Genomic DNA, 25,328 nt, shown 5'->3' with positions numbered 1-25,328 from the left:
TCGGGACGGATTTGACAGTCGGAGATTTGGTTAAAATTCCAGCGGGAAAGGATGGATAAGGCATGAAGGTGCATGGAAGGTGGAATATGATCATAGTGGCGCAACGGTGTACCTGCATAGATTATTAGTGGGTGGGAACGTGGGTGCTAGGACTGGGTGTGCGATTACTGCGTCGGGTCCGAAGGTGCTCTAGAAACGCCCTGCCAGGCGATGCAGTCTCTGAAGTAGGCAGGCGTTCCAATTTCCACATGGACTTGACAGCGACACCATAGTCACTGAGGCGCGCTATGCCGGTGGCGAGGCTGGTGCCCCCTGTGGCGGCTGCGGGCTAGTTCCGGCGTACGGCTGGAATGCGGCAACCCGCCAATCTCAGGCGTATGTCTGGTAGCCTAACCGATCGGTGACTGGCCGTGGATGACGCATCCTTTCCAACTTCGGGAAAGATTGCAGAGCTACGAGTATGTTGGTAGTAGCTGCAGGTTCTGCGCTTACGTTACGTATAGAAATTATGAGTGTCAATTGGCTCTATTTCTCGATAATAACGGGTAGTTGGATAGTTTTGTGTTCTGGACTGGGGCGTCCACTTTGATGAAAATCTCGCTGCTGCTCAAAAAGGCTAATACAGATGTCCTGGTAGGACTGATGCATTGGTTCTAGGGCAGCACACACGCACAATGTAAGTAACACAGAATAGTGAACAGCAAAATATATTACTTAACATTGGTAACACCGGTTGCAGCAAATGAAGAATACAGGTTTAACCTGTATGTCCTGCGTTGACTACAGTTCCATGAACACAAACTTAATAATGTTCTCTGACTAAATGGGAAGAAATCTAAATCTTATGTCATGATTACTATTCGAAGAACAGTTCCAAACTAGCAAAACTCAGTTAAATCTCTAAGCAGTAGGTCTCTGTCGTGTTTCTACAGAAGACTAACCACTGTCTGTCTGCCACTGTTTCTGTCTCACTCCACGGCTTGAAGACTTTAAGAAACGACGAACGTTGTGCAGTAATTCCCTAGCAAGACTCGGACTGACTTACGACTTTCAGCTGACAACTTCAGCTCGTGAACGTGAAACGTCCCCTTAGAAAAATTATACATGACTGTGCTTAAACTGACACACAATATTTTTAGCGCAACGGAATCTGGCTTTCAATAATCCCTACAAAGGAATGGCCCTGACTAACATTAAACTATACCTGTCACAAATCACTTACCTCACAAAAATCTTCGTTACTCAAGCTACTGCAATACAGCGAGCGCCACTACTGCCAGCTAAATAAAAGATTCAAACTACTGAAGGCACTAACTACTGATAGGCATAGTTGGCAAATGAAAGATTTTGATAGAGAACAAACAATGTATTTACCTTAATAGTGTTCAAAAGTCATAATATATATAGCAGTTCATGACATCCAGTCTTATAAATTTCAAAACTCCGCCATTTCTCTCCCCACATCCACCACTGCTGGCGGCTCACCTCCAACTGCGTAACGCTACGCGCTGTTAACAGCCAACTGCTCAACACTACAATGGCCAACAACAATGCAAACCAGCCACAGACTGCACACAGCACAGCCACTGATTTTCATACAGAGCGCTACGTGGCGTTACCAATATAAAAACCTAAACAGCCTACTTACATAGCCCCCATGCTCCCCACAAAAAATTTTACAAATTTTTTTGGGCAGTGGCCAATACATATTTGAAAAAATTTTTCATGATTACAATAACAAAGAAATCAAATGCACACACTTATTGATACAAAGTTGGTCAAAAGCTAAAATTTTCTCACAGTCCATAAAGACAGTCCTGATCGGTCATCACAGCAAAATAGTAGTGTTTTTCTCAAAGTCTGAGCAGTAAAAGAAAATGCACATGTAAGTAGTGGATTTCCATGCAGTCTTCAAGAAGTAGTGTTGTCCTTCCAATGGAAAGACAGTGCTGACTCTTGACATGCAGACAGGTAATGGGCCACAACAGAGCAAACCCACAGCAGAGTTAGTCGAAGTTGAGGAATATTGGTAGGTAGGTCATCACAGAGCAGACCCACTGCAGTCCTGGTAGAGATTATGGTATTGGTGGGCCACCAGAGATGCAGACCCACTGCAGTCCTTGTAGAAATAATGGTATTGGCGAGTCATCAAAGATGCAGACCCACTGTAGTCCTTGTAGAGATGGCTAGCAGCCATCTGTTGCGACTGTGCAGGTGTACAATCACCATTGAAGAGTCTTGTACTATATAGCAAGTCCATAAACCACCACTTGTGCACTCACAAAGCTTCTTTTTTAATTGTCCTTAGAACCAGAAATGCTGTTATCCAGTCCCTTGCTGTATTATTAACACACATGTAAACACTAACAGTCCCTACTTCTCACATATTGTCCATATACTATGACCAAAAGAAACGTGTGCAGTGAAATAATACTTAATTTGAAGAACTGGTGTCTATACAATTATAAATTTACAACGTAAGAATACAGTTACAAAGGTACAAAATTCATTATTAAAGAACATAACAATACAGATAACACTTGTAGTAATAGGGGCTTTACAAAAGAATAGAAATAAACATATACATCAGTGTTACAGGAATTATGACGTAAGTAAATACATAAAATAATGAGAATAGTTTTCGAAACATTAATTTCACACATGAGCATTGAAACAGAACGGAATAAATAATGTCTAAACATCTTTACAAAGAAAATAACATATTATAAATGCAAATTATATTTGAGGATAACAGTATTCCTCATCATAGTGAATGTAGCTTAGTACTAGAAAAATTCTACAACATAAACTCTCATCAGCCAAACGCATAAAGACAGGAAGAACACAAATACCCAAGGGTATACAAACACATAGTGGGATAACAGAAGGAAAGGACAGGGTTTGTTTTACTGCAGTATTTTCCAAACAAAACTTTCTTTACTTCTTGGAGATCTCCCTTCGTTCTTCATTATTTCCAAAAAGTCCTATCTATACCTGCTTTCTGTACTTTTTTCGTATAACTTCTCAATGCTTTTCTTCCAATTCATCACAACTCGTTCTCTTATACAGCCTACCCCCTCTTAAGTTAATTTAAATCTACTGAGCTCAGATGCTAAACTAAGGGACGAGGCAATGCAGCAGCACAAAACAATTAACACAAACAGCAATGACAAAAATGCAAATTGGCAAAGCAAGTAGCAATATATATATATATATATATATATATATATATATATATATATATATATAGGTTAGCAAAGCAAATGTAACATTATCACTAATATGAGCCAATGGGCAGCAAAAAGAAAAATAAATCAGCAGAAAAACTGGCTTAACAGAGTAATACAAAGTGAAATTTAATAGCACTATGCATGGGAAGCAGCAGCAGCAGCAAATGCAGTAACTTATACCTAAACATGACAAAGCTCAAGCAGAAAAATATTACAGTAAAAATGGCCATGTTTAACACCTATGTCACATCTTAACACTAGAGTGATGCATCACCTTAACTTACACTACTAAAAAAATTACCAAGTAGTTGAAAAGAAAATTATGTATGCAGTTACTGTTATTAATCCCTTCTTATTGTTATTTCCATTCCAAGTGGTCCTTTTTCGAAGAATGTGGATCATAAAATTATTATTTAATAGATCTGTTGGCAGAAAGTGTTCACATTAGCAAATGCACTTAATTTTATTTTATAAAACCAATGCTGCAACACAGCTGGAAACCAGATATTAAACAAAATGAGCAATCTCTCAACTAAAAAGACAATAGATGTAAAATGTTTCTCATCATTTCATTAGGCATTTTAGTAAATATCATAAATGAAGAGCTCCACAGTGTAATCATATGTTTCAAGTTTGAACATGTCGTTTTTGCGATGCTTTCTACAAAGGAATGTCAATAACAAGGATAATGGCCTCTTTTTTTTTCTCCACCTGTGCCTCTGAAAGGCACACACTAATGCGTTTTTCCAGGCGACTGTCGCGCAGCTGGGTGCCCACGACGCATTACATGAAGGTGGTCACTTAACTTTCTTACCGAAATATTTACGACACCAGTTTGCAGTATAGTGACAGTCTCATATAAAAATTTCACAGGTCGAGAATTTGTGTTGCAAATCTGTAGAAACAAAATCCTGTAAATATAACAGTGTCCAAAAAATTTTCGCCAGCATAGTGATACATTCACGCATATACACACATTTCATAACTCTTAAAGTACGATTCTCGGTTTCCAACATCCTTTTTCACAAACCAGAGTCCCTAACCACTACTCATTATTCCTTGCTTTATTACACATATACATATTCGTAGACACCTCTTCAATATTTCATCATAATAAATACATAGCATAATCAAATTCCTCATATAGCATCAGCTTATTAATCATAAACATACCGCAACAGCGTAATACACATCGTCATAATAACATCATAAAACCTCAGCCAAATCTCAAAATCGTCGTAGCTTCCTCCAATAATTTCAAAACCTAAAAAAAATTCTCTGCTCATGTCAAAATTGTCATCTAGTTCAAACGTACTTTAAAAATCATGATCCCATACCAAATACATCATTCAAAGCTCTCATTGTATCACAATAGTTCCGAAAAAATATGAACAGTTCACAAAGTACAGACAAGATACAATTTCAAAAGTGTGAAGTTATCCAGCTGTGTAATTACGTAAACACCTGTTACTGACGTAGTAAAAAAAATGTTTGTCTCTCTCTGTTAAATAATCAGATAGCTGTGCAATTTATGTGTTAGAGAAATATGGTACCGATGTGTAAAGTTGTATAAGCAAATACCATATTAGCTAGGGCAACTTGTGCTTGCCGGACACATGGTACACAAAGTACGCGTGTACCCCCCTGAGGATTAATGTAATTATACCCTCAGATGTTACAGATTACAGCAATGGAATGAAATGTATCACGGAAAACTTTCTTTGTAATTCAAAAATCTTGAAAAATAAATGGTTTAAGTACAAAATTAATCTCTCAAATGCGTATCCTGTAGCGCTAAATGTGCGTCTTGCTGTAAGATAATTCTGTGGAAGTGTCGTAGTTATCGTCCTTTGTAAGCAAAGTTCTGCTGAAGTCAATGTACTTACCTCATCATAAACGAAAGTGAAATGCTTTGCGTATAGATATCGTAGTTATTACGTACCTTACCGTGATCAAGAAAGCACTATAATGTAACGTATTTTTGTGCTACGTAAAAGGCTGTCTCATTGTAGCTATACCACAAAAGTTACTACTAAAACATGTTTTAATTTCCAGAAGAATTCAGAAAAACTGTGCAGATATAAAACAGATGCACCGCAAAAGCAACAATGTAAATTGTGTCACACATTAGTAGCGTCGTGATAGAATCGTGTAGCTGTCAAAGAAACCAAATGCTAAGTCATCTTTAACTCACAGAAAGTACTTTAAATTCAGAATGTAGTCTCAAGTAAACCAAAATGTTGCATTAAAATCTCGTTAGCAGAAGTGAGCCTTATAGTCGTTACGTAATCGTGCAATTAACAAGCAAGAATGTACACACACAATAACACCGTGTCCTCTGTTCACTATAACAATGCATTCGTAATTTCTGTTTAAATAAGTTCTCTTGGTTCTTGACTGGATATTTAACCTTAATCATTGTTGCATGTTAACAGTTTCTAAGTGTGACAAAAAGTACTAGAAACGTGAAGTGAAAAGTTTTATGGCAAAGACAAAGTTAAAAAGCAGATTATCTTTCAATAAACGGTTTTACATGTGAAAAGTGGTGTAAACCATTACTCTTCCTAGTACACAGAGTTTCATCTTCAACGCAATTATCAGGTGGTACACGTCGGATTCTGTAAGGTCCATTGTAAATCAGAAAGAATTTGTGACTCAAGTGTTTCTTCTTATGTGACAATGAATGATCTTTAATGAGAACTTTCTGACCAATATATAATTTCTTTGCATTTGCTTTACCGTGTAGGTTTCTCCTTTTGTCTGCTGCAGATTTTATATTTTTAATAGCCAAATCAATTATGTCTTTGTGTCGAAGTTTACGTGTATTCGGGAAAGGTACAAGCTCTCTGATTCTGTTCGGTGGTTCTTCATTCTTCAGTACAAGAGTAGGTGGTAAAGCAGTCAAGTCATGAGGCATTTCATTCAGCACATTTTGAAATAAGTGTAAATATCTGTCCCAATGCTGACGCTTTCTGTGACAATAAAGTCTGCAAAGCTTATTGATTTCTTTCATAATCCGTTCAGACGGTTACAATGTGGTGAGTACAATGAAATAAAAACAGGTTTGATTTTATGATTCCGAAGCATGCGTGACCAAACAGCAGATCCGAATTGCGGTCCGTTATCGGAAATGACTTAAGCAAGGTGGCCAATTTCACGTAAGAAACTTTTAACAAAGGCGTTGGATACAGACCGTCCAGTTGTTTTACGTAACGGAGTGAAAGAAACAAATTTTGAAGTGAAGTTCAACAGCGACTAGAACGTACGAAAATCCATTCGATGTTCTGACAAGGGGTCCCAAGAGATCAACAGCAGCAAATTCTTTTAATTTAGAAGGAATGATGGGAAACAATGGAGCACGATGTGAGATAGTAGATGGTTTCGCCTTTTGACAAAGTTTACAAATAGACAAGACTCTTCGAATTCTCTTTTCCATATTGTTAAAATAACAAGTCGTTCGAAGAATATGATAACATTTTCGTGGACCAAAATGTGCGTAGCTGAAATGAATGTACCAAATGAGCTTATTAACAAAATCGTCAGGAATGCAAAGTACACATAGCTTGTCATCAACAGTGCAGCGTTTGAAGAGTATGTTGTTTCTAACCAGATAATAATGCCGAATCTGAGTGTGTGTTTTTTCATGCCATTTACTTTTGATGTCTTTCCAAATCGGATCTTTATCTTGTTCATGAGCAATGTACTTTAACGATGTGGTGATGAAGTTTTCAAAGGCGACTTTCTGAATGTAAAGAATACTGAAATTTTTCTCGAGGTTGCCTTCTGTGTTACTTTTCTCAAGCCCAGCCGGTGCGCGTGACAGTGCGTCCGCAACAATGTTCTCCTTGCCGGGAATGTAGGCTATTGTGAAGTGGAATTCTTGCAGATACAGTGCCCAACGTTTTAACCTGTCATGATTTAATTTTGAAGACATAAGAAATTGTAATGCACGATGATCACTGTATACTTTTAAGTGCTTACCAGAAAGAAAGAAACGGAATTTGTTAAATGCCCAAACGATAGCTAAAACTTCTAATTCAATAACGGAATAATTTTTTTCAGATTTTGTTAGCACTCGGCTAGCAAAAGCAATGGTTTTCTGAACAGTAGTGTCATTTTCTGTGGCTTCTTGAAATAAATGGGCACCAAGACCGACTTTAGAATAATCCGTACAAATGCAGAAATCTTGTGACAGATCTGGATGAGCTAGTATTGGCGCGTTAAATAGCGATTGTTTCAAAGAATTGAATTCCAACTGTGCTTGTTCGTCCCAGTTCCAAATAGTATTTTTTCCAGTGAGAGAACAAAGTTTTGGTGTAACTAGAATTTGCATATTCAGAAAACGACGGTAAAAATTTACGAGACCTAGAAAACTTCGGATTTGTTTTTTTGTGAATAGAACTGGAATGGCTCTGATTGCTTCTAACTTTTCAGGATCCTGCCGAATCCCTTCAGAAGAAATAATATGTCCCAAAAACTTCACCTTCTTCCTACCGAATTCAGACTTTTGTAAGTTAACTGTAATTCCAGATTCTGCAAAAATATGTAACACGCTGTTGAGGATGCGATTATGTTGTTCCCATGAGGCTTCTGCTATCAGAATATCGTCCACATATAAGGTGATGTGATGTTTTAAGAACTCAGGTAATATGGAATTTAGCCCGCGAATGAATGCTGCCGAAGAAATGTTCAAACCAAAAGGAAGTTTCCGAAACTGATAACAAACTCCGAAACAAAGGAAAGCTGTGTATTTTCTACATTCTGGATGAAGTTCGATCTGATAAAAGCTGGATCTGAGATCAATAGAAGACAACACTTTTACACCATTAAATTTTTGAAGAAGTTCTTCCAACGTTTGTGGCCCGTCTGTTTCAGGAATGATGATAGTATTCATTTGTCTCGAATCTAAGACAAGCCTGATCGATCCATTTTTCTTCTCAGCAACATGTAATGGATTGTTGTATGAGCTTACTGCAGGCCAATAATGCCCTCGTCCAGCATAGATTGTATTTCTGTTCTAACACGGTCCCTATAATGTGCCGGAATTACGTATGGTCTAACACAAAATTTAGTATGCTCACGAACACGAAATTGGTATTGAAATCCCTTGATTGTTCCTGTTTTGTGAGTAAAAACTGTGGAATATACTTGTAAAATCTCAAAAAGGTCTTGCCTATCAGTGTCATTACAATTCTCAATTGTTCGAATTTTATTCTGAATTAACTCATTAGTATCAAATGCGCCGTCGATATCATCCCTGTCAGTACTTGCAGAGTGATTGTTAGTGTCAAGTTCCGTCGAAAATTCCGAACTGTTGTCTAACAGGAGGTAAAGCCGATTAATTTCTTCGTCATGGTTTGAGAGCCAATCTTCAAATTTCAAAGCTATTGACTTACCTTCTTTCTCTAAACTTATTTCAGCATCGTGAAAGTTTTAGATTGCTTTGTATTCATTCAAAAAGTCTACTCCCAATATAATTTCCGTCGACAATAATGGAACAATAAGAAAGTTCATAGAGAAGGTGTGGCTTTGACAAAAGAATTCTAAGTTGGTTTGTTGGCGTACATCTGCACTTTTCCCAAAGATTACACCTTGTAATTTAATCTTACGTAACAGAAGTGTGGGGCAATCGTTCGATTTGTTGCATTTGCTAAAGGCTGTTTCACTAATTACTGAAATGGGACTGCCAGAGTCAAGTACTGCCGTAAATTTTACGTCATTTACTGTAGTGTGAATCACAGGATATGCAATGTTGTTATGTTTTACGCCGTGTTCCTGGAGTAAGATGTCCCTAATGTCATCCATTTTTACGTAATTACTAGCTACGGCAGCTGCGTCGTCAGTTTCATAAGTACGTTTTGTGGCTGCCTGCGGTATGAATCATTGCCTATTGTGTCTTTGTTGGCGTGCGTCGTTATTGGGATTTGGAGACCTAACTTCTACAAATTCACCATGTCGAGAGGGCCCTGCCCTGTTTGAATCCCGCCAGTTCTGATGCAATTCAGGTCTGTTGTTACGATCATATCGTCTGTCGTCATGTCGGTGGTTCCTGTAGTTTCTTTCTTCTCGGTTAAGTGGTGGAGAATTCCTCCCTGAATTATCACTGCACGGTGGACCGTTGCGTCTAAAGTTATTCTGTCTCCCGTAATAATAACTGTTTTGGTTTCCATATTGTCTGTTCCTCTGATTGTCTCTGTAATAGTCATTACCGCGGAGAGGTGATCTTTCCCTGTAATTATTACTACTCTGCCAACGGTTGTCATATGGGTGGTGTCTGTTTTGGTCACGATTTGTGCTGTGAGAATAGCCTTGTCGTGTCCAGTTATTATTTCTTTCATAGCGGAATTGCGACGGATGTGACCTGTAATTGTTGTGTTCCTGTTTTTGCGTTCCGCGATTGTCAGTGTCAGTTTCTAATTCTTGTAAGAGTCCCTGAAAAGCTTCAATGTCGTCTTTGCAATGTCCTGCCAAAATAATATGTCGTAAATGTTCAGGTAATTTGATTAAGCAAATGCGGATGAGTTCTGAGGGGCTGTATGGGTTTGGCAGGTACTGATTCTTGTGCAACATGTCTTCAAAATATTTCACAAGACTGGAAACTTCAGATTGTTCGAAATGTTTCATCATTATGATGCTATGTTTTACTCGGTTTTGTGTAGCTTGAGACCAATATGCTGAGAGGAAGGCATGATAAAATTCTCCTTCACTGTGGCAATCGTGAATGACCAATCGCATTCTTACAGCTGGTTAATTCCCTAAATAGTCACATAAATTCTAATCTGTGCTCTAATGACCAGTTGGGAGGAAAACAATGAGAGAATTGATGAAGCCACGCTTGTGGATGAATGTCGTTGCCGGAATTTTTAAATGTTTTGAATTTACGTGTAGTAATAAACAGCTTATAGTCAAAATCATGATGTCGGCGAGTTGCATGTCGGTCATTGTTACGTCGTTTCGGCGGTTCCATCTCAAAATTCGGTGTACCTTGCCATTTTCTTTCATAATTCCCGAAGTACCCCGTGTTATTATTTTGTGGCTGTTCCGTATTTCTATGTCCCTCTTCCCGTATTGGATCGCGAGTGTCCTCTGAAATACGTAGTTCTTGTATTACCTGTGTCAGCTGATCTTGTACTTCCCGGATTTCTCTTTGGTGTTGCGTATTAATTTGATTCTGATTTTGTTTGAATTTCCTAATTTGTTCACACTCTTCTGTGTCATTAAAGACTACCGGTTTTGTGTCATTCAGATTATCATCTACCTTCGTAGATAAATTATTTAGCTGATCCGAAAGTTCAACTACTTTCTGTGATAATGAACTAATTTCCTCCATGTGTCTTTCTGAACCAATTTTCAGAGTATCCACTGTGTCCTTTAAGTGTTCCTGAGTTTTTGCAAGTTGCGTAACCGAATCGGTAGATGCAACTGAGTCAATTTTAGCTTTCAAGGTCTCATGATTTTCATGAACAATAGTTTGCAGTTCTTTTATGGCTGCTTCGTGCTTCTGTAATGCATTTTCATGCCGCGAAAAAATTGGTTGAAAATGCTCACAAATTTGTGTTTTTACGTCATTGCAGACTTTTTGACATTTCGATTCAATGTTATGTAACTCAGTAGTTAAATCTACACGTGTTTGTTCAAGCGTGGTGTCTATCTTCAGAAGATTTTGTTCCACTGTGTCTAACTTTTGAAGCTTTTCCTGTGTTTGTCTCTGATTTTGTTCCATTGTGTCTAACTGTTGCTGTGTTTGTCTCTGATTTTGTTTCATTTGTTTCATTAATTGCAATAATAGTGTATTAGTGTCTGGAATCTGCTCCTCTATGCTTTTCGGCAGTGCATTTGCACCGGCAACATTCACATTTTGACAAGCAGAAAATGTGTCTTGACTTATTTGAGAAAACGGTGAGGACGCAAAACCTGAATCTACAGTATTTGCAAGATTGTGTCCTGTCATTTCGGATTCCTGAGGCGAGCTGCTGCGGCGGCGCTAACACAGTGCTTTCGTCTTCACTGTCATTTCTCAGTTTACTTTGGAGCCTAGTATTACGTTTTTCACACGCCATTATTGTCACAATATTTCACACGACAACACAGAAAAGAACAATTTGAAGAGCAAAATAGGAAAACACATTAACATAGCATTGAAAATAATATCTAGTTAATTGCAAGCGCAGCTGCGAAATACTTGGTGCAAATCTACATGCATGCCACAACTGTTTTACTGTACAACAATGAAAGACTGCAACTACAAATGAGATTCTCTCTACAATTACGCGTTAGCAATAAACAAAAGCTAGACTAATTACACAAACTACAAGAAAAAATCAGAAGATTCCAGGTTCGAATCGGTCGACATATGAAACGTCCCCTTAGAAAAATTATACATGACTGTGCTTAAACTGACATACAATATTTTTAGCGCAACGGAATCTGGCTTTCAATAATCCCTACAAAAGAATGGCCCTGACTAACATTAAACTATACCTTTCACAAATCACTTACCTCACAAAAATCTTCGTTACTCAAGCTACTGCAATACAGCGAGCGCCACTACTGCCAGCTAAATAAAAGATTCAAACTACTGAAGGCACTAACTACTGATAGGCATAGTTAGCAAATGAAAGATTTTGATAGAGAACAAACAATGTATTTACCTTAATAGTGTTCAAAAGTCATAATATATATAGCAGTTCATGACATCCAGTCTTATAAATTTCAAAACTCCGCCATTTCTCTCCCCACATCCACCACTGCTGGCGGCTCACCTCCAACTGCGCAACGCTACGCGCTGTTAACAACCAACTGCCCAACACTACAATGGCCAACAACAATGCAAACCAGCCACAGACTGCACACAGCACAGCCACTGATTTTCATACAGAGCGCTACGTGGCGTTACCAATATAAGAACCTAAACAGCCTACTTACAAAGTTCTTGACCGATTTGCTTCAAAATTTAGCTCGCTACTACAATAAACAATTGGACGGACATACTAAAAACGTAAATGCTCATTCGTTAAAAATCTCATATCTCCGAAAATTCTTCACGTATTGCTTACAAATATTGGCACAATGTACAGCGTACCCTATTTGTCTTGGTCATCGCAAACAACGTTTTTGTACAGAGGCATAATCAAAAATGTATCGAGCATATGTTGTTTGGATCTGTTACCAGATGACATTAACCAGTTTGATGGTCTTTCTTGTAACTTCCTCCGTTACGAACTTATGATGAACAGTACATATTTTTTTAAAATAGCACCCTATATTTTCTGTTCGGTAATACATTTCTCCTCAAGACCAGTATTCACGTAAACATAGTATTAAACTTTATAAGAAAGAGAAGCGGTCATCTTTAATACAATTGTGTAGTACTGTAATCCATTCTGAGGACAAAAGGCCATACAACGTTCAAAGACGCTCAAGGTGGTGACCGTAGACTTGATACACTGATGCCTGTGATGAATGAAAGAATTAATCGCAGCTTCCAGTGTTGCGTGCTGAGGCTAATAACAAACAAGCAAGATACGTTCCTGTTTATTCTGGAGCTATTGGAATATTGCAACAGACAATGTCTTTCCTGCATCAACAAAGAAACAGGTCCAGAGGAGTTAAGTTGGACAGTGAACAAGCCAATCCACTGTTGCTCGACAGCAGTACATTTGGCGCGGTAATTCTAATTCAGAACATGACGTGCACCCAAGGCATTATGAGCTGGACATCAATCTCGTTGGTTCCATACAGGCAATTTGTTTCTTAGCGGCACTTCCCCCCCCCCCCCCCCCCCCCCTCATGGACCATGGACCTTGCCGTTGGTGGGGAGGCTTGCGTGCCTCAGCGATAGGTCCAACCACGACGGAGGGGTATCTGTTGAGAGGCCAGACAAAAGTATGGTTCCTGAAGAGGGGCAGCATCCTTTTAAGTAGTTGCAGGGGGGCAACAGTCTGGATGATTGACTGATCTGGCCTTGTAACACTAACCAAAACGGCCTTGCTGTGCTGGTACTGCGAACGGCTGAAAGCAAGGGGAAACTACAGCCGTAATTTTTCCTGAGGGCATGCAGCTTTACTGTATGGTTAAATGATAATGTCGTCCTCTTGGGTAAGATATTCCGGAGGTAAAATAGCCCCCCATTCGGATCTTCGGGCGGGCACTACTCAGGAGGAAGTCGTTATCAGGAGAAAGAAAACTGTCGTTCTACGGATCGGAGCGTGGAATGTCAGATCCCTTAATCGAGTAGGTAGGTTAGAATATTTAAAAAGGGAAATGGATTGGTTAAAGTTAGATATAGTAGGAATTAGTAAAGTTCGGTGGCAGGAGGAACAAGACTTTTGATCAGGCGAATACAGGGTTATAAATAAAAAATCAAATAGGGGTAATGCAGGAGTCGATTTAATAATGGATAAAAAATAGGAGTGCGGGTAAGCTACTACAAACAGCGTAGTGAACGCATTATTGTGGCCAAGATAGACACGAAGCCCACGCCTACTACAGTAGTACAAGTTTATATGCCAACTAGCTCTGCAGATGACGAAGAAATTGAAGAAATGTATGATGAAATAAAAGAAATTATTCAGATAGTGAAGGAAGACGAAAATTGAATAGTCATGGGTGACTGGAATTCGGTAGTAGGAAAAGGGAGCGAAGGAAACGTAATAGGTGAATATGGATTGGGGCTAAGAAATCAAAGAGGAAGCCGCCTGGTAGAATTTTGCACAGAGCACAACTTAATCATAGCTAACACTTGGTTTAAGAATCATAAAAGAAGGTTGTATACATGGAAGAAGCCTGGAGGCACTGACAGGTTTCAGATAGATTATATAATGGTAAGACAGAGATTTAGGAACCAGGTTTTAAATTATAAGAGATTTCCAGGGGCAGATGTGGACTCTGACCACAATCTATTGATTATGAACTGTATATTAAAACTGAAGAAACTGCAAAAAGGTGGGAATTTAAGGAGATGGGACCTGGATAAACTGAAAGAACGAGAGGTTTTACAGAGTTTCAGAGAGAGCATAAGGGAACAATTGACAAGAATGGGGGAAAGAAATACAGTAGAAGAAGAATGGGTAACTTTGAGGGATGAAATAGTGAAGGCAGCAGAGGATCAAGTAGGTAAAAAGACAAGGGCTAGTAGAAATCCTTGGGTAACAGAAGAAATATTGAATTTAATTGATGAAAGGAGAAAATATAAAAATGCAGTAAATGATGCAGGCAAAAAGGAATACAAACGTCTCAAAAATGAGATCGACAGGAAGTGCAAAACGGTTAAGCAGGGATGGCTAGAGGACAAATGTAAGGATGTAGAGGCACATATCACTAGGGGTAAGATAGATACTGCCTACAGGAAAATTAAAGAGACCTTTGGAGGTAAGAGAACGACTTGTATGAATATCAAGAGCTCAGATGGAAACCCAGTACTAAGCAAAGAAGGGAAAGCAGAAAGGGGGGAGGAGTATATAGAGGGTCTATACAAGGGCGATGTACTTGAGGACAATATTATGGAAATGGAAGAGGATGTAGATGAAGATGAAATGGGAGATACGATACTGCGTGAAGAGTTTGACAGAGCACTGAAAGACCTGAGTCGAAATAAGGCCCCGGCAGTTGACAACATTCCATTAGAACTACTGACGGCCTTGGGAGAGCCAGTCATGACAAAACTCTACCATCTGGTGAGAAAGATGTATGAGACAGGCGAAATACCCTCAGACTTCAAGAAGAATATAATAATTCCAATCCCAAAGAAAGCAGGTGCTGACAGATGTGAAAATTACCGAACAATCAGTTTAATAATTCACGGATGCAAAATACTAACGCGAAATCTTTACAGACGAATGGAAAAACTGGTAGAAGCGGACCTCGGGGAAGATCAGTTTGGATTCCGTAGAAATGTTGGAACACGTGAGGCAATACTGACCCTACGACTTATCTTAGAAGCTAGATTAAGGAAAGGCAAACCTACGTTTCTAGCATTTGTAGACTTAGAGAAAGCTTTTGACAATGTTGACTGGAATACTCTCTTTCAAATTCAGAAGGTGGCAGGGGTAAAATACAGGGAGCGAAAGGCTATTTACGATTTGTACAGAAACCAGATGGCAGTTACAAGAGTTGAGGGGCATGAAAGGGAAGCAGTGGTTGGGAAGGGAGTGAGACAGGGTTGTAGCCTCTCCCCGATGCTATTCAATCTGTATATTGAGCAAGCAATGAAGGAAACAAAAGAAAAATTCGGAGTAGGTATTAGTACCCATGGAGAAGAAATAAAAACTTTGGGGTTCTCCGATGACATTGTAATTCTGTCAGAGACAGCAGAGAACTTACAAGAGCAGTTGAACGGAATGGATGAACGTCAACAAAAGCAAAACGAGGATAATGGAATGTAGCCGAATTAAGTCAGGTGATGCTGAGGGAATTAGATTAGGAAATGAGACACTTGAAGTAGTAAAGGAGTTTTGCTATTTGGGGAGCAAAATAACTGATGATGGTCGAAGTAGAGAGGATATAAAATGTAGACTGGCAATGGCAAGGAAAGCGTTTCTGAAGAAGAGAAATTTGTTAACATCGAGTATTGATTTAAGTGTCAGGAAGTCGTTTCTGAAAGTACAGGGTGTTTCAAAAATGACTGGTATATTTGAAACCGTAATAAAAACTAAACGAGCAGCGACAGAAATACACCGTTTGTTGCAATATGCTTGGGACAACAGTACATTTTCAGGCGCACAATCTTTCGAAATTACAGTAGTTACAATTTTCAACAACAGATGGCGCTGCAAGTGATGCGAAAGATATAGAAGACAATGCAGTCTGTGGGTGCGCCATTCTGTACGTCGTCTTTCTGCTGTAAGCGTGTGCTGTTCGCAACGTGCAAGTGTGCTGTAGACAACATGGTTTATTCCTTAGAACAGAGGATTTTTCTGGTGTTGGAATTCCACCGCCTAGAACACAGTGTTGTTGCAACAAGACGAAATTTTCAACGGAGGTTTAATGTAACCAAAGGACCGAAAAGCGATACAATAAAGGATCTGTTTGAAAAATGTCAACGGACTGGGAACGTGACGGATGAACGTGCTGGAAAGGTAGGGCGACCGCGTATGGCAACCACAGAGGGCAACGCGCAGCTAGTGCAGCAGGTGATCCAACAGCGGCCTCGAGTTTTCCGTTCGCCGTGTTGCAGCTGCGGTCCAAATGACGCCAACGTCCACGTATCGTCTCATGCTCCAGAGTTTACACCTCTATCCATACAAAATTCAAACGCGGCAACCTCTCAGCGCCGCTACCATTGCTGCACGAGAGACATTCGCTAACGATATAGTGCACAGGATTGATGACGGCGATATGCATGTGGGCAGCATTTGGTTTACTGACGAAGCTTATTTTTACCTGGACGGCTTCGTCAATAAATAGAACTGGCGCATATGGGGAACCGAAAAGCCCCATGTTGCAGTCCCATCGTCCCTGCATCCTCAAAAAGTACTGGTCTGGGCCGCCATTTCTTCCAAAGGAATCATTGGCCCATTTTTCAGATCCGAAACGATTACTGCATCACGCTATCTGGACATTCTTCGTGAATTTGTGGCGGTACAAACTGCCTTAGACGACACTGCGAACACCTCGTGGTTTATGCAAGATGGTGCCCGGCCACATCGCACGGCCGACGTCTTTAATTTCCTGAATGAATATTTCGATGATCGTGTGATTGCTTTGGGCTATCCGAAACATACAGGAGGCGGCGTGGATTGGCCTCCCTATTCGCCAGACATGAACCCCTGTGACTTCTTTCTGTGGGGACACTTGAAAGACCAGGTGTACCGCCAGAATCCAGAAACAATTGAACAGCTGAAGCAGTACATCTCATCTGCATGTGAAGCCATTCCGCCAGACACGTTGTCAAAGGTTTCGGGTAATTTCATTCAGAGACTACGCCATATTATTGCTACGCATGGTGGATATGTGGAAAATATCGTACTATAGAGTTTCCCAGACCGCAGCGCCATCTGTTGTTGAAAATTGTAACTACTGTAATTTCGAAAGTTTGTCTGCCTGAAAATGTACTGTTGTCCCAAGCATATTACAACAAACGGTGTATTTCTATCGCTGCTCGTTTAGTTTTTATTGCCGTTTCAAATATACCGGTCATTTTTGAAACACCCTGTATTTGTATGGAGCATAATCATGTATAGAAGTGAAACGTGGACAATAACTAGTTTGGACAGGAAGCGAATAGAAGCTTTCGAAATGTGGTGCTACAGAAGAATGCTGAAGATTAGATGTTTAGATCATATAACTAATGAGGAGGTATTGAATAGGATTGGGGAGAAGAGAAGTTTGTGGCACAACTTGACTAGAAGAAGGGATCGGTTGATAGGACATGTTCTGAGGCATCAAGGGATCACCAATTTAGTATTGGAGGGCAGCGTGGAGGGTAAAAATCGTAGAGGGAGACCAAGAGATGAATACACTAAACAGATTCAGAAGGATGTAGGTTGCAGTAGGTACTGGGAGATGAAGAAGCTTGCACAGGATAGAGTAGCACGGTGAGCTGCATCAAACCAGTCTCAGGACTGAAGACCACAACAACAACAGCAGCACTTCATCCTGAAGGCGAAAGATAATTCGTGAGAGGAAAGCTGGCATATGCACTGTCGTTTAACATCGATGATATATAGAGGCCAATAACTGTTGTACCAAGCATCCCATACTAGATATTAACTCTCCATTGACACTGATCATCCATTTGCCTGAGCCATCGTGGGTTTTCACTGGTCCAATATTTCTGGTTCTTTGCATTTACGTGTCCTTTATTTCAGAAGTAACATTCAGCTGCAAAAAGAAGATAAGTTCCGGCTTGCGACGCTTGTCTACCGTGCCCAATGATAGAATCGTGCACGATTCTGGAAACCATTCCATTTGTATAAATGTACATGGTAAGGGTGGAATTGGCTACGTGTTAGCATACGATGTACATTGCTCTAGGAATGTCAATGTCCCGTTCAAGTTATGATGTTCTGACGTGTGAATTCATTGTAACAGAAACGAGAACAGTAACTTTATCGACTTCGTCTGCGCGAATTCTGGGACTGTTGTGTTGCACTGGGTTGAATTTTCTTGCTTCCTGAAGCGCCACAAGAAGACGAGAAAACGTCTGTCGGGAATGTGGATTCTAGTCAGGGTATCGCTCTCTGTAAAGCTCCTCGGCCTGAGTAACATTACACCTGCCTTCAACCGCAATAAAAGAAAATTAATAGTGATGCTATTTGTACTCTAGGACTGCCATTACTGTACACACAATATCGTTTAAAACTGCTACTGCTAACTTATATTTTCCATATATGAGTAGCATTTCTATGTTCTCTAGGTTGGTGTACGTTATATTCAAACCACCCTGCATCAGAATACGGTCGTCTGAATTACCGGTGTACTTTTTCCTTGTGTTTCCAGTTATTGACTGTCAGCTCCCGCAAGTGGACGGATTTCGTTACCCTGGGGACCTCCACTGTGTGCTAGTACAGGAGAGACAAAATTTTTAATAACTTGTATACAGGTGCAAGAGGCTGATGTGGGCTTCGACTTAGATGCTCGGTTTAACATCTGGTGCCGTCTGTACTATCCCGATTCAGAATGTCCACCCGTGAGTTCAATACTTAGCATTAAAATTTCGCAATGGATAACGCAAACAGCCCTCGCGAGTGACCCGTGGGTGCATTAATTATTTAAATATTAGATGTAAGGGAGTATCTAGCTACAAGAAAGATATAATGAGACCATATTTATTTAATTTAATATCTCACGTGAGCACACACGAGTAAAAGAAATTTACAGAATATTCAGATACGATGGATAAACAAAACTGTTAAAGAACATGGTGAAGTCTCAGTTAGAATATATCTTAAATGCTTATGGGTAGGTCGTCTGCAAACCGGAAAAGCACGAATGAAGTTACCGATTCTGAGGTGAGCGGAAAGAATTGCGTGGTTATGTTATCCGAAGGGGATGTTAACCAGACATGCCAGAAAGTTAACTGCAACGTGTGGACACGATTAACAAAATTGAAGTGCACTCGCGAATCGGACAAGGGATTGGTGCAACAGTTGGCAAGGAACTGACTTAATCTCGCGCTTTCGAGAAAATCCCCTCAGGGCACGAACGCGTACTTGGACCCACGTCGTATCCAGCGAAGCAAGTCAAACGTTGCCTTCAATGTCTTCGGGCAGCATCCGTGCCCCTTGTAGTCCGTTACCAGTGATTCCCAGCACTTGTTCCGATTGAAGTTTGAACCAAGGATCAGAACACCAGAGAGTCAGAGGAGCTGCATCGAATCAGATCTGAAATTAGAGATAAAGTGCCGCAAAACTTGGCTTTTCTACCCGCCCAAGCATTCTGCGAAAAAAGAGCTCCACCTAAACTTTTTCATCCAATCAAAACGGTTAATTTGTGGTCAGTCAGTGAGATAAGTAGAGATCGATTCTCCGTAGTACCCTCCCAAGAAAACTTTTGAAAATGTCACTGTATCGCTTGAGAACTCAGTTTCGGCAAGCAAGGGTTACATCTCTCACTTCAACGTATCAAACCCTAACGGGACAAGGTTTTGAGCTGTACTTTATACGGCGTCTAAAGTCTATCTTCAACTATTAGAACATGTCCATCTAAAGTAAACAGATGTGGTAATGTGCATTTTATTGTGTACTGTGTTTTTTTTACGATTTAACAATCGTATGTTGAGCGCTACGTACATGGGCATGGCCATTTGCAGAAGCTACTTTCTGATTTTTAATGTTTCATTTTTCTAAAAACCTTTATATAATGTACTACGATTTATCTGCATGACAATGCGAGGTGCCGGGGCTAGCAGTGTATTTAACACTAAATTCTTCTCGAATCTTCATATGGAAATGATGCTCTAAGCCCCCCCCCCCTTTTCTAACTCCGACTTTTGCTGTTGCAAATGGATTAAGAAGAAACGCGAACTGACTGTAATCGACCCTGCAAGTGGAGTAGAAAAGAGTTTGGCACCTGCAATAATTTAATCGGATAGAAATTAATTAGATAAAGGAAAGTTTCCTTAACGCAGTAAGAAATGAAAGGTTTGCTCTACCGATTAACAGAATGAAAGTTCTGTCCAAAATAACAATTTGATTTATTATGACTAAACTCAAAACAATAAACAAAACACATGAAACATTTACAATACATCAAATTGGATACTCAAATAAATGCTGTGAGGGTGAAGTTGTCCATAAACTAGACTGTGACATTTATGACCAAGTGGTATGTGGAGCCAATTCCTTGCAACTCAAATCTTAAGAGGAACACCCAGACAACCCAAAATTAATTGCTGCTACAGTAGTGATAACTCAGACAATGAACACCCAAGACAGAACAAAGTTAGAAAAAACGAACAGGCGCGCTCTGCTGAGCTCTGATTATCACCTAGCAAAATTCCCTGATTTGCCGGTGCTGCGGACATACATTACCAAGCTGTCTTCTTAACTGCAAGTGTCGATCTGGCATACCGGAGGCGATGGCTGGTTGCTTCGACGTCCCGTCGTGGTGATGATAATGTCGTGAGTATAGCCCGAAACAAATTCTCCTGGTCTGGTTGTTCCACACTAAAGACTTCCTAGCAACACAAATACGCCTCTGAGGGAGACGAAGAAGGCTCGCTACACAATCACTGACGGTACAGTGAGTGATTTTAGCAAGAGAAGTCACACAGTAACTCCGGTACAGTCATCTTTAGCCAAAACTGCTCAAGACGGACAACATAGGCCGCTTGTACGCAGAACGCTCAATTGCCAACTGTACTCGGAAAGTTACGTTGAAGTCGAAACTTCAGCAACTTCGTCAAACAGTTACAATTAAATGAAAGTATATTAGACAGCCAACTGAAGGCAGGCTGTCCAGAGCAGCAAGAGCTCAGTCTTGTAACCTACTCCAACTGAAAGCCGAGAGCCGACCCTCTCAAGAGCACCCGTACAAGCTGTACACAGAACATTCCCGCCCCCACGACAGTGGTCGTGGCTAAACGTTCCAATCAGCAACTGGAAAACCGGCGGAAAATTCCCCTGTATTGCCGACGCAGTACTATTCCACCAATGGAGATACTTGCGCCAATTTCTGCGCCGATTTTGCTACGTCACGGAGCTATTCCCTGATCAAGCCAATTACAGCTATGATTGTTCAGAAAACGCGGGAATTTGCCCGCCAAGACTGCCTGGGAACACAAGTCATTCCCACGCCTCGCTGGTAGCCCACCAGAAAGTGTTTTCACAAAGTTTCTGTGAATTAATGGAATCTCAAGCCCAGCCGCTCTGTCAGGCCCCTGTGGGCGTGTCGCTGCCACTCTTATGACAATGTCGGCGTCTGGAAAGCATCCACTCGACTCCCTCAGACCCGTCGGCATAACCCTTTTAAGATCAGCAGAACCCGCCTGTCACCAGACCACCTGGGTGACGAGAGACGCTGCATGGGAAGTCTGCGTGTGAAGGAATAGCAACTTTTCACCGCAAGCAATTAGAGAGGAAAATCGAATTACTCAGAGTAAGATAGAAATATGAGAGGGGGCTCATGCCACCTCTCAACAACTTTTCTTGAGGTCCAACTCAAAATGAATACATTATAAATTTTTGAAGACTTGAAGATGACAGCAAAGTCTGTTGAAAGCGGTTATTTGTAAATAAAGAATTTTTTGCGCTTTCTTGGCTCTAGACAGTTTTTACGAAATAAAACAGGCGCTCCTTCTCGTTTCTCAGTATGAGGAAATTCAATCTTTACAAAGAAATGGATCCTCAGTGTCATTTAGTTGCAGCATACCTATGCGCAAACAATTTCCACGCTTGTAACCCACAAGTTCACAAGAGGAGGCATGTGTTGAAAGTACTAGGCGACATGTCAGCGTTAGTATTACCAGCCTGAAGTAAGATGATGTCTTCTGAAACTCTCCACTACCAAAGCATTGGGAAGCGTAACTATCTGTGCTTTGTGAGAGTAGACAAACATGTCCACCGCTCAATGGTCCACTGGATGCCGGAGTCAAGCTCACACCTAGTGTGGGGCCACCTTCCTATTCCTGAGAATTCAACTACAAACGATGTCTGACTTAATTTATTAACGATTGAAGATTGTTGATGCATTGCCTGTACCGGGAGGCGTATCTGAATTGCGCGCGGGGGGGGGGGGAGGAGGAGGGAAGAGGTTTAATGAATAATGCAACCCATTTCTTTCTGAAGGTTTTATTCGGGATTCCAGTACACCATATTATTTCCCACTCTTTTGGGTACAAAACCCTATTTTTCAACATAGTCCCCATGCTGTCCAATGTAACGGCCTTACGCCACCTTACTGAGAAGGCCTGTATGCTCACATGGTATCACTGTATCGGTGACATCGTAGCCAACGTCTTGCTGCATCAATAACCTACCCGTCATCCACTACCTGTGGAGTGCATCCTTCATTGGACCAAGCAGATGGAAGTGGGAAGGCGCGAGATCCGGGCTGTAGAGTGTATAAGGAAGAACTGTCCGGTTAAGTTTTGTGAGCGCCTTTAAGGTCCACAGACTTATGTGAGGCCTTGCCTTGTCATGGAGAAGGAGAAGTTCGTTCACATTATTGTGGGAACGAACACGCTGAAGTTGTTTCTTCAGTTTACTGAGAACTACACAACTTTGTGTAGGCCAACTGGTGGACGAGTGAATCAGCACTACGTCTAACTGAGCAACGAGGCGTTTGTTATCCGTCGATCTCCTCGAATGAGAGAGTCCACACGTTCCAACATTGTAGGAGTCACAGCTGTGTGCGGCCGATCTGCACGCGAGAAACGGAACAGGTTTGCATGACCTTGGTGCGATGATGACAGACGCATCGCCAACGACTCACGATGCTTTTGTTCATTTGTTCAATCCCAGGTCTCCGTATACGTTCTGCAAGCGCCTATGAATATCTGCGTTGCTCTGGTTTTCCGCCAAAAGAAACTCAGTGACAGCTCTCTGCTGGGTTATAGACGCCATTTTCAAGGCTACGTATAGTGCCATCAGATCTTCATGGAACAGTAGGAGCTGAAGCTGGAATATTCCACAATGTCCCACGACAAATTACGCGTTTTTTCAACCGAAATTAGCCGAGAAAACGTGTTATATTATTTATTGAACGCTGACAGAAGACGGTATGGAGGAGGTAGTGACTACAACTATCACTCTTTCTTCTCAAGTTCCGTAACCGATCTTTTCATCAAGCTGGCGGACATAGGCATCACAGGAAACAAGCCAGACAGACTACTGGTGGATGCGTGTCAGAGCTCTCGCATTTCCAGTTTGGTGTCCTATAGTTTCTATCCGCGCGTTGTGGCCCAGTATTATGACTAGACTCACATTCGACAGGACTGTGGTTCAAATACTGCCCGGCCATCACATTTTTGTTTTTATTTCGTGTCCAGCCTGCAGTGTGCAGCAGCAGAAGGCAGACGGAGCTACTTGTAACAATGGCGCTTGCGTGGGTGGAAGAGCTGGGCAGCCTCGCTAATGCTCGACGGCGGCCTGTGGTTGCAGTGTACGACGCGTCGGTGAAGGCGCCCTCCGGCGTGCTGTACGGCTCGGTGTACCAGCTGGGCCACTTCGACCAGTGCGTGTCGGCGGGCGCGGGCGGGCTGCGCGGCCAGTACTGCCTGCCGCAGGTGCAGGCGCTGCCCGCCGAGCCGCAGCCCCTGCCGACCGACCCCTACAGCGACCGCTTCCAGCAGGACCAGTCCGCCTGGCTCAAGCTGCAGGTTAGGGCGCTACGCTAAAGCCTCGCTACTACCTTCAAGCACTGGGCGGGAACTAGTTGCCGCGCTCGGCACTCAATGTAGCGGCAGCCCCCGAGCCGAGAAGAGGCGCAGCAGAGCAGCAGCAGCAGCACTTGTGTGATAAACTGTAAATTAAGGGGGTAGGACGTGAAACGGGCCGACTTGGAGCAGGAGAGGCACCACAGGACATTTTAATTTACACTGTCTATACTTTTACAAATAAATTCATAAAACTTTGTTAGAATGACCAGGAAGGATTCAGGATTCACACTCATAGCAGAGGAAGTTCAAAAACATAACAAAACAAATTTTTTTACATGTGAAATTTCATCACTTTTTTCACTTGGTATTGGCTGCATTTGTTGCTGTAGGTACACTTTTCTTCATAAGTAAGAGAGATTCTTCGATGAATTTTGCACAGTATACAAACCATACTTACAGGTGTACGAAACTCTAGAATTTCCCAAATCTATTAAAAACTGTGGTAAAAATTGAGATAATTAACTAGACGTGCGAGACCTTTGGTGTCACTGGAAACCACTGGTAGCCCGGACGTCACTGCGGCTTCCGATACGCAACATCTGACCGGTCCGTCCTCACTCCAGAGTGGGTGGCAGACTGTGGTGGGTTCGCGTGTCACTGAGCGGAAGGCGAAAGAAGGAGCAGGCCGTGAGGCTGGCTCCCTACGTCTTAGCAACAGGTGCGAAGTGCTTCCTAGTGTTGATGATAACTCTGAGCCAGCACGGGATGCCTTTCCTGTTGGGCCAGCGGTCGATTTTCCTGCCCAGTCCGGTACGCTAGTCATTGGGAGCCCCAATGTTAGGCGTGTGATGGAGCCCCTCAGGGAGATAATAGGCAAGGCGGGTAAGAACTCCAGTGTGCATTCGGTATGTTTGCCGGTAGGTCCCATCCGTGATGTGGAGAAGGCCCAGCCGGTGGCTATCGAGCGCACTGGGTGAAACCGGCTGCATGTAGTGGCACATGTCGGCACGAATGACGCCTGCTGCTTGGGTTCTGAGGCCATCCTCGGCTCCTTTCGCGACTGGCTGATTTGGTGAGGGCAACTAGCAACGCAGGCGGGGTGCAGGCTAAGCTCTCTATTTGTAGCTTCGTACCCAGGGTTGATCGCGGTCATCTGGTTTGGAGCAGAGCGTAAGGTATAAACCAGAGGCTCAGACGGCTCTGCGACGGTATCGGAAGCGAATTTCTCGACCTCCGCAATTGCGTGCAGAATTCTAGGGTTCCCCTTAATAGATCAGGCGTGCACTACACGCAGGAAGCGGCTACTAGGGTAGCGGAGTACGTGTCGCGTGCACATGGGT

At 41.6% G+C, this 25,328-nt stretch overlaps 1 protein-coding gene across 1 annotated transcript in view; it reads left to right on the top strand.

Annotated features, from left to right (window-relative positions):
- Positions 1-25,328, top strand: part of LOC126236459 (nose resistant to fluoxetine protein 6-like) — a 350,515-nt gene that overhangs the window by 119,380 nt on the left and 205,807 nt on the right. The window contains exon 3 of the mRNA XM_049945777.1: positions 23,771-23,988. Within this exon, the coding sequence (XP_049801734.1) occupies positions 23,771-23,988 (218 nt within the window). The remainder of the gene's footprint in view (positions 1-23,770; positions 23,989-25,328) is intronic.

Source organism: Schistocerca nitens, chromosome 2, assembly GCF_023898315.1.
Source record: "Schistocerca nitens isolate TAMUIC-IGC-003100 chromosome 2, iqSchNite1.1, whole genome shotgun sequence".
Lineage (NCBI taxonomy): Eukaryota > Metazoa > Arthropoda > Insecta > Orthoptera > Acrididae > Schistocerca > Schistocerca nitens.
This window is presented reverse-complemented; position numbering and strand designations above follow the sequence as displayed.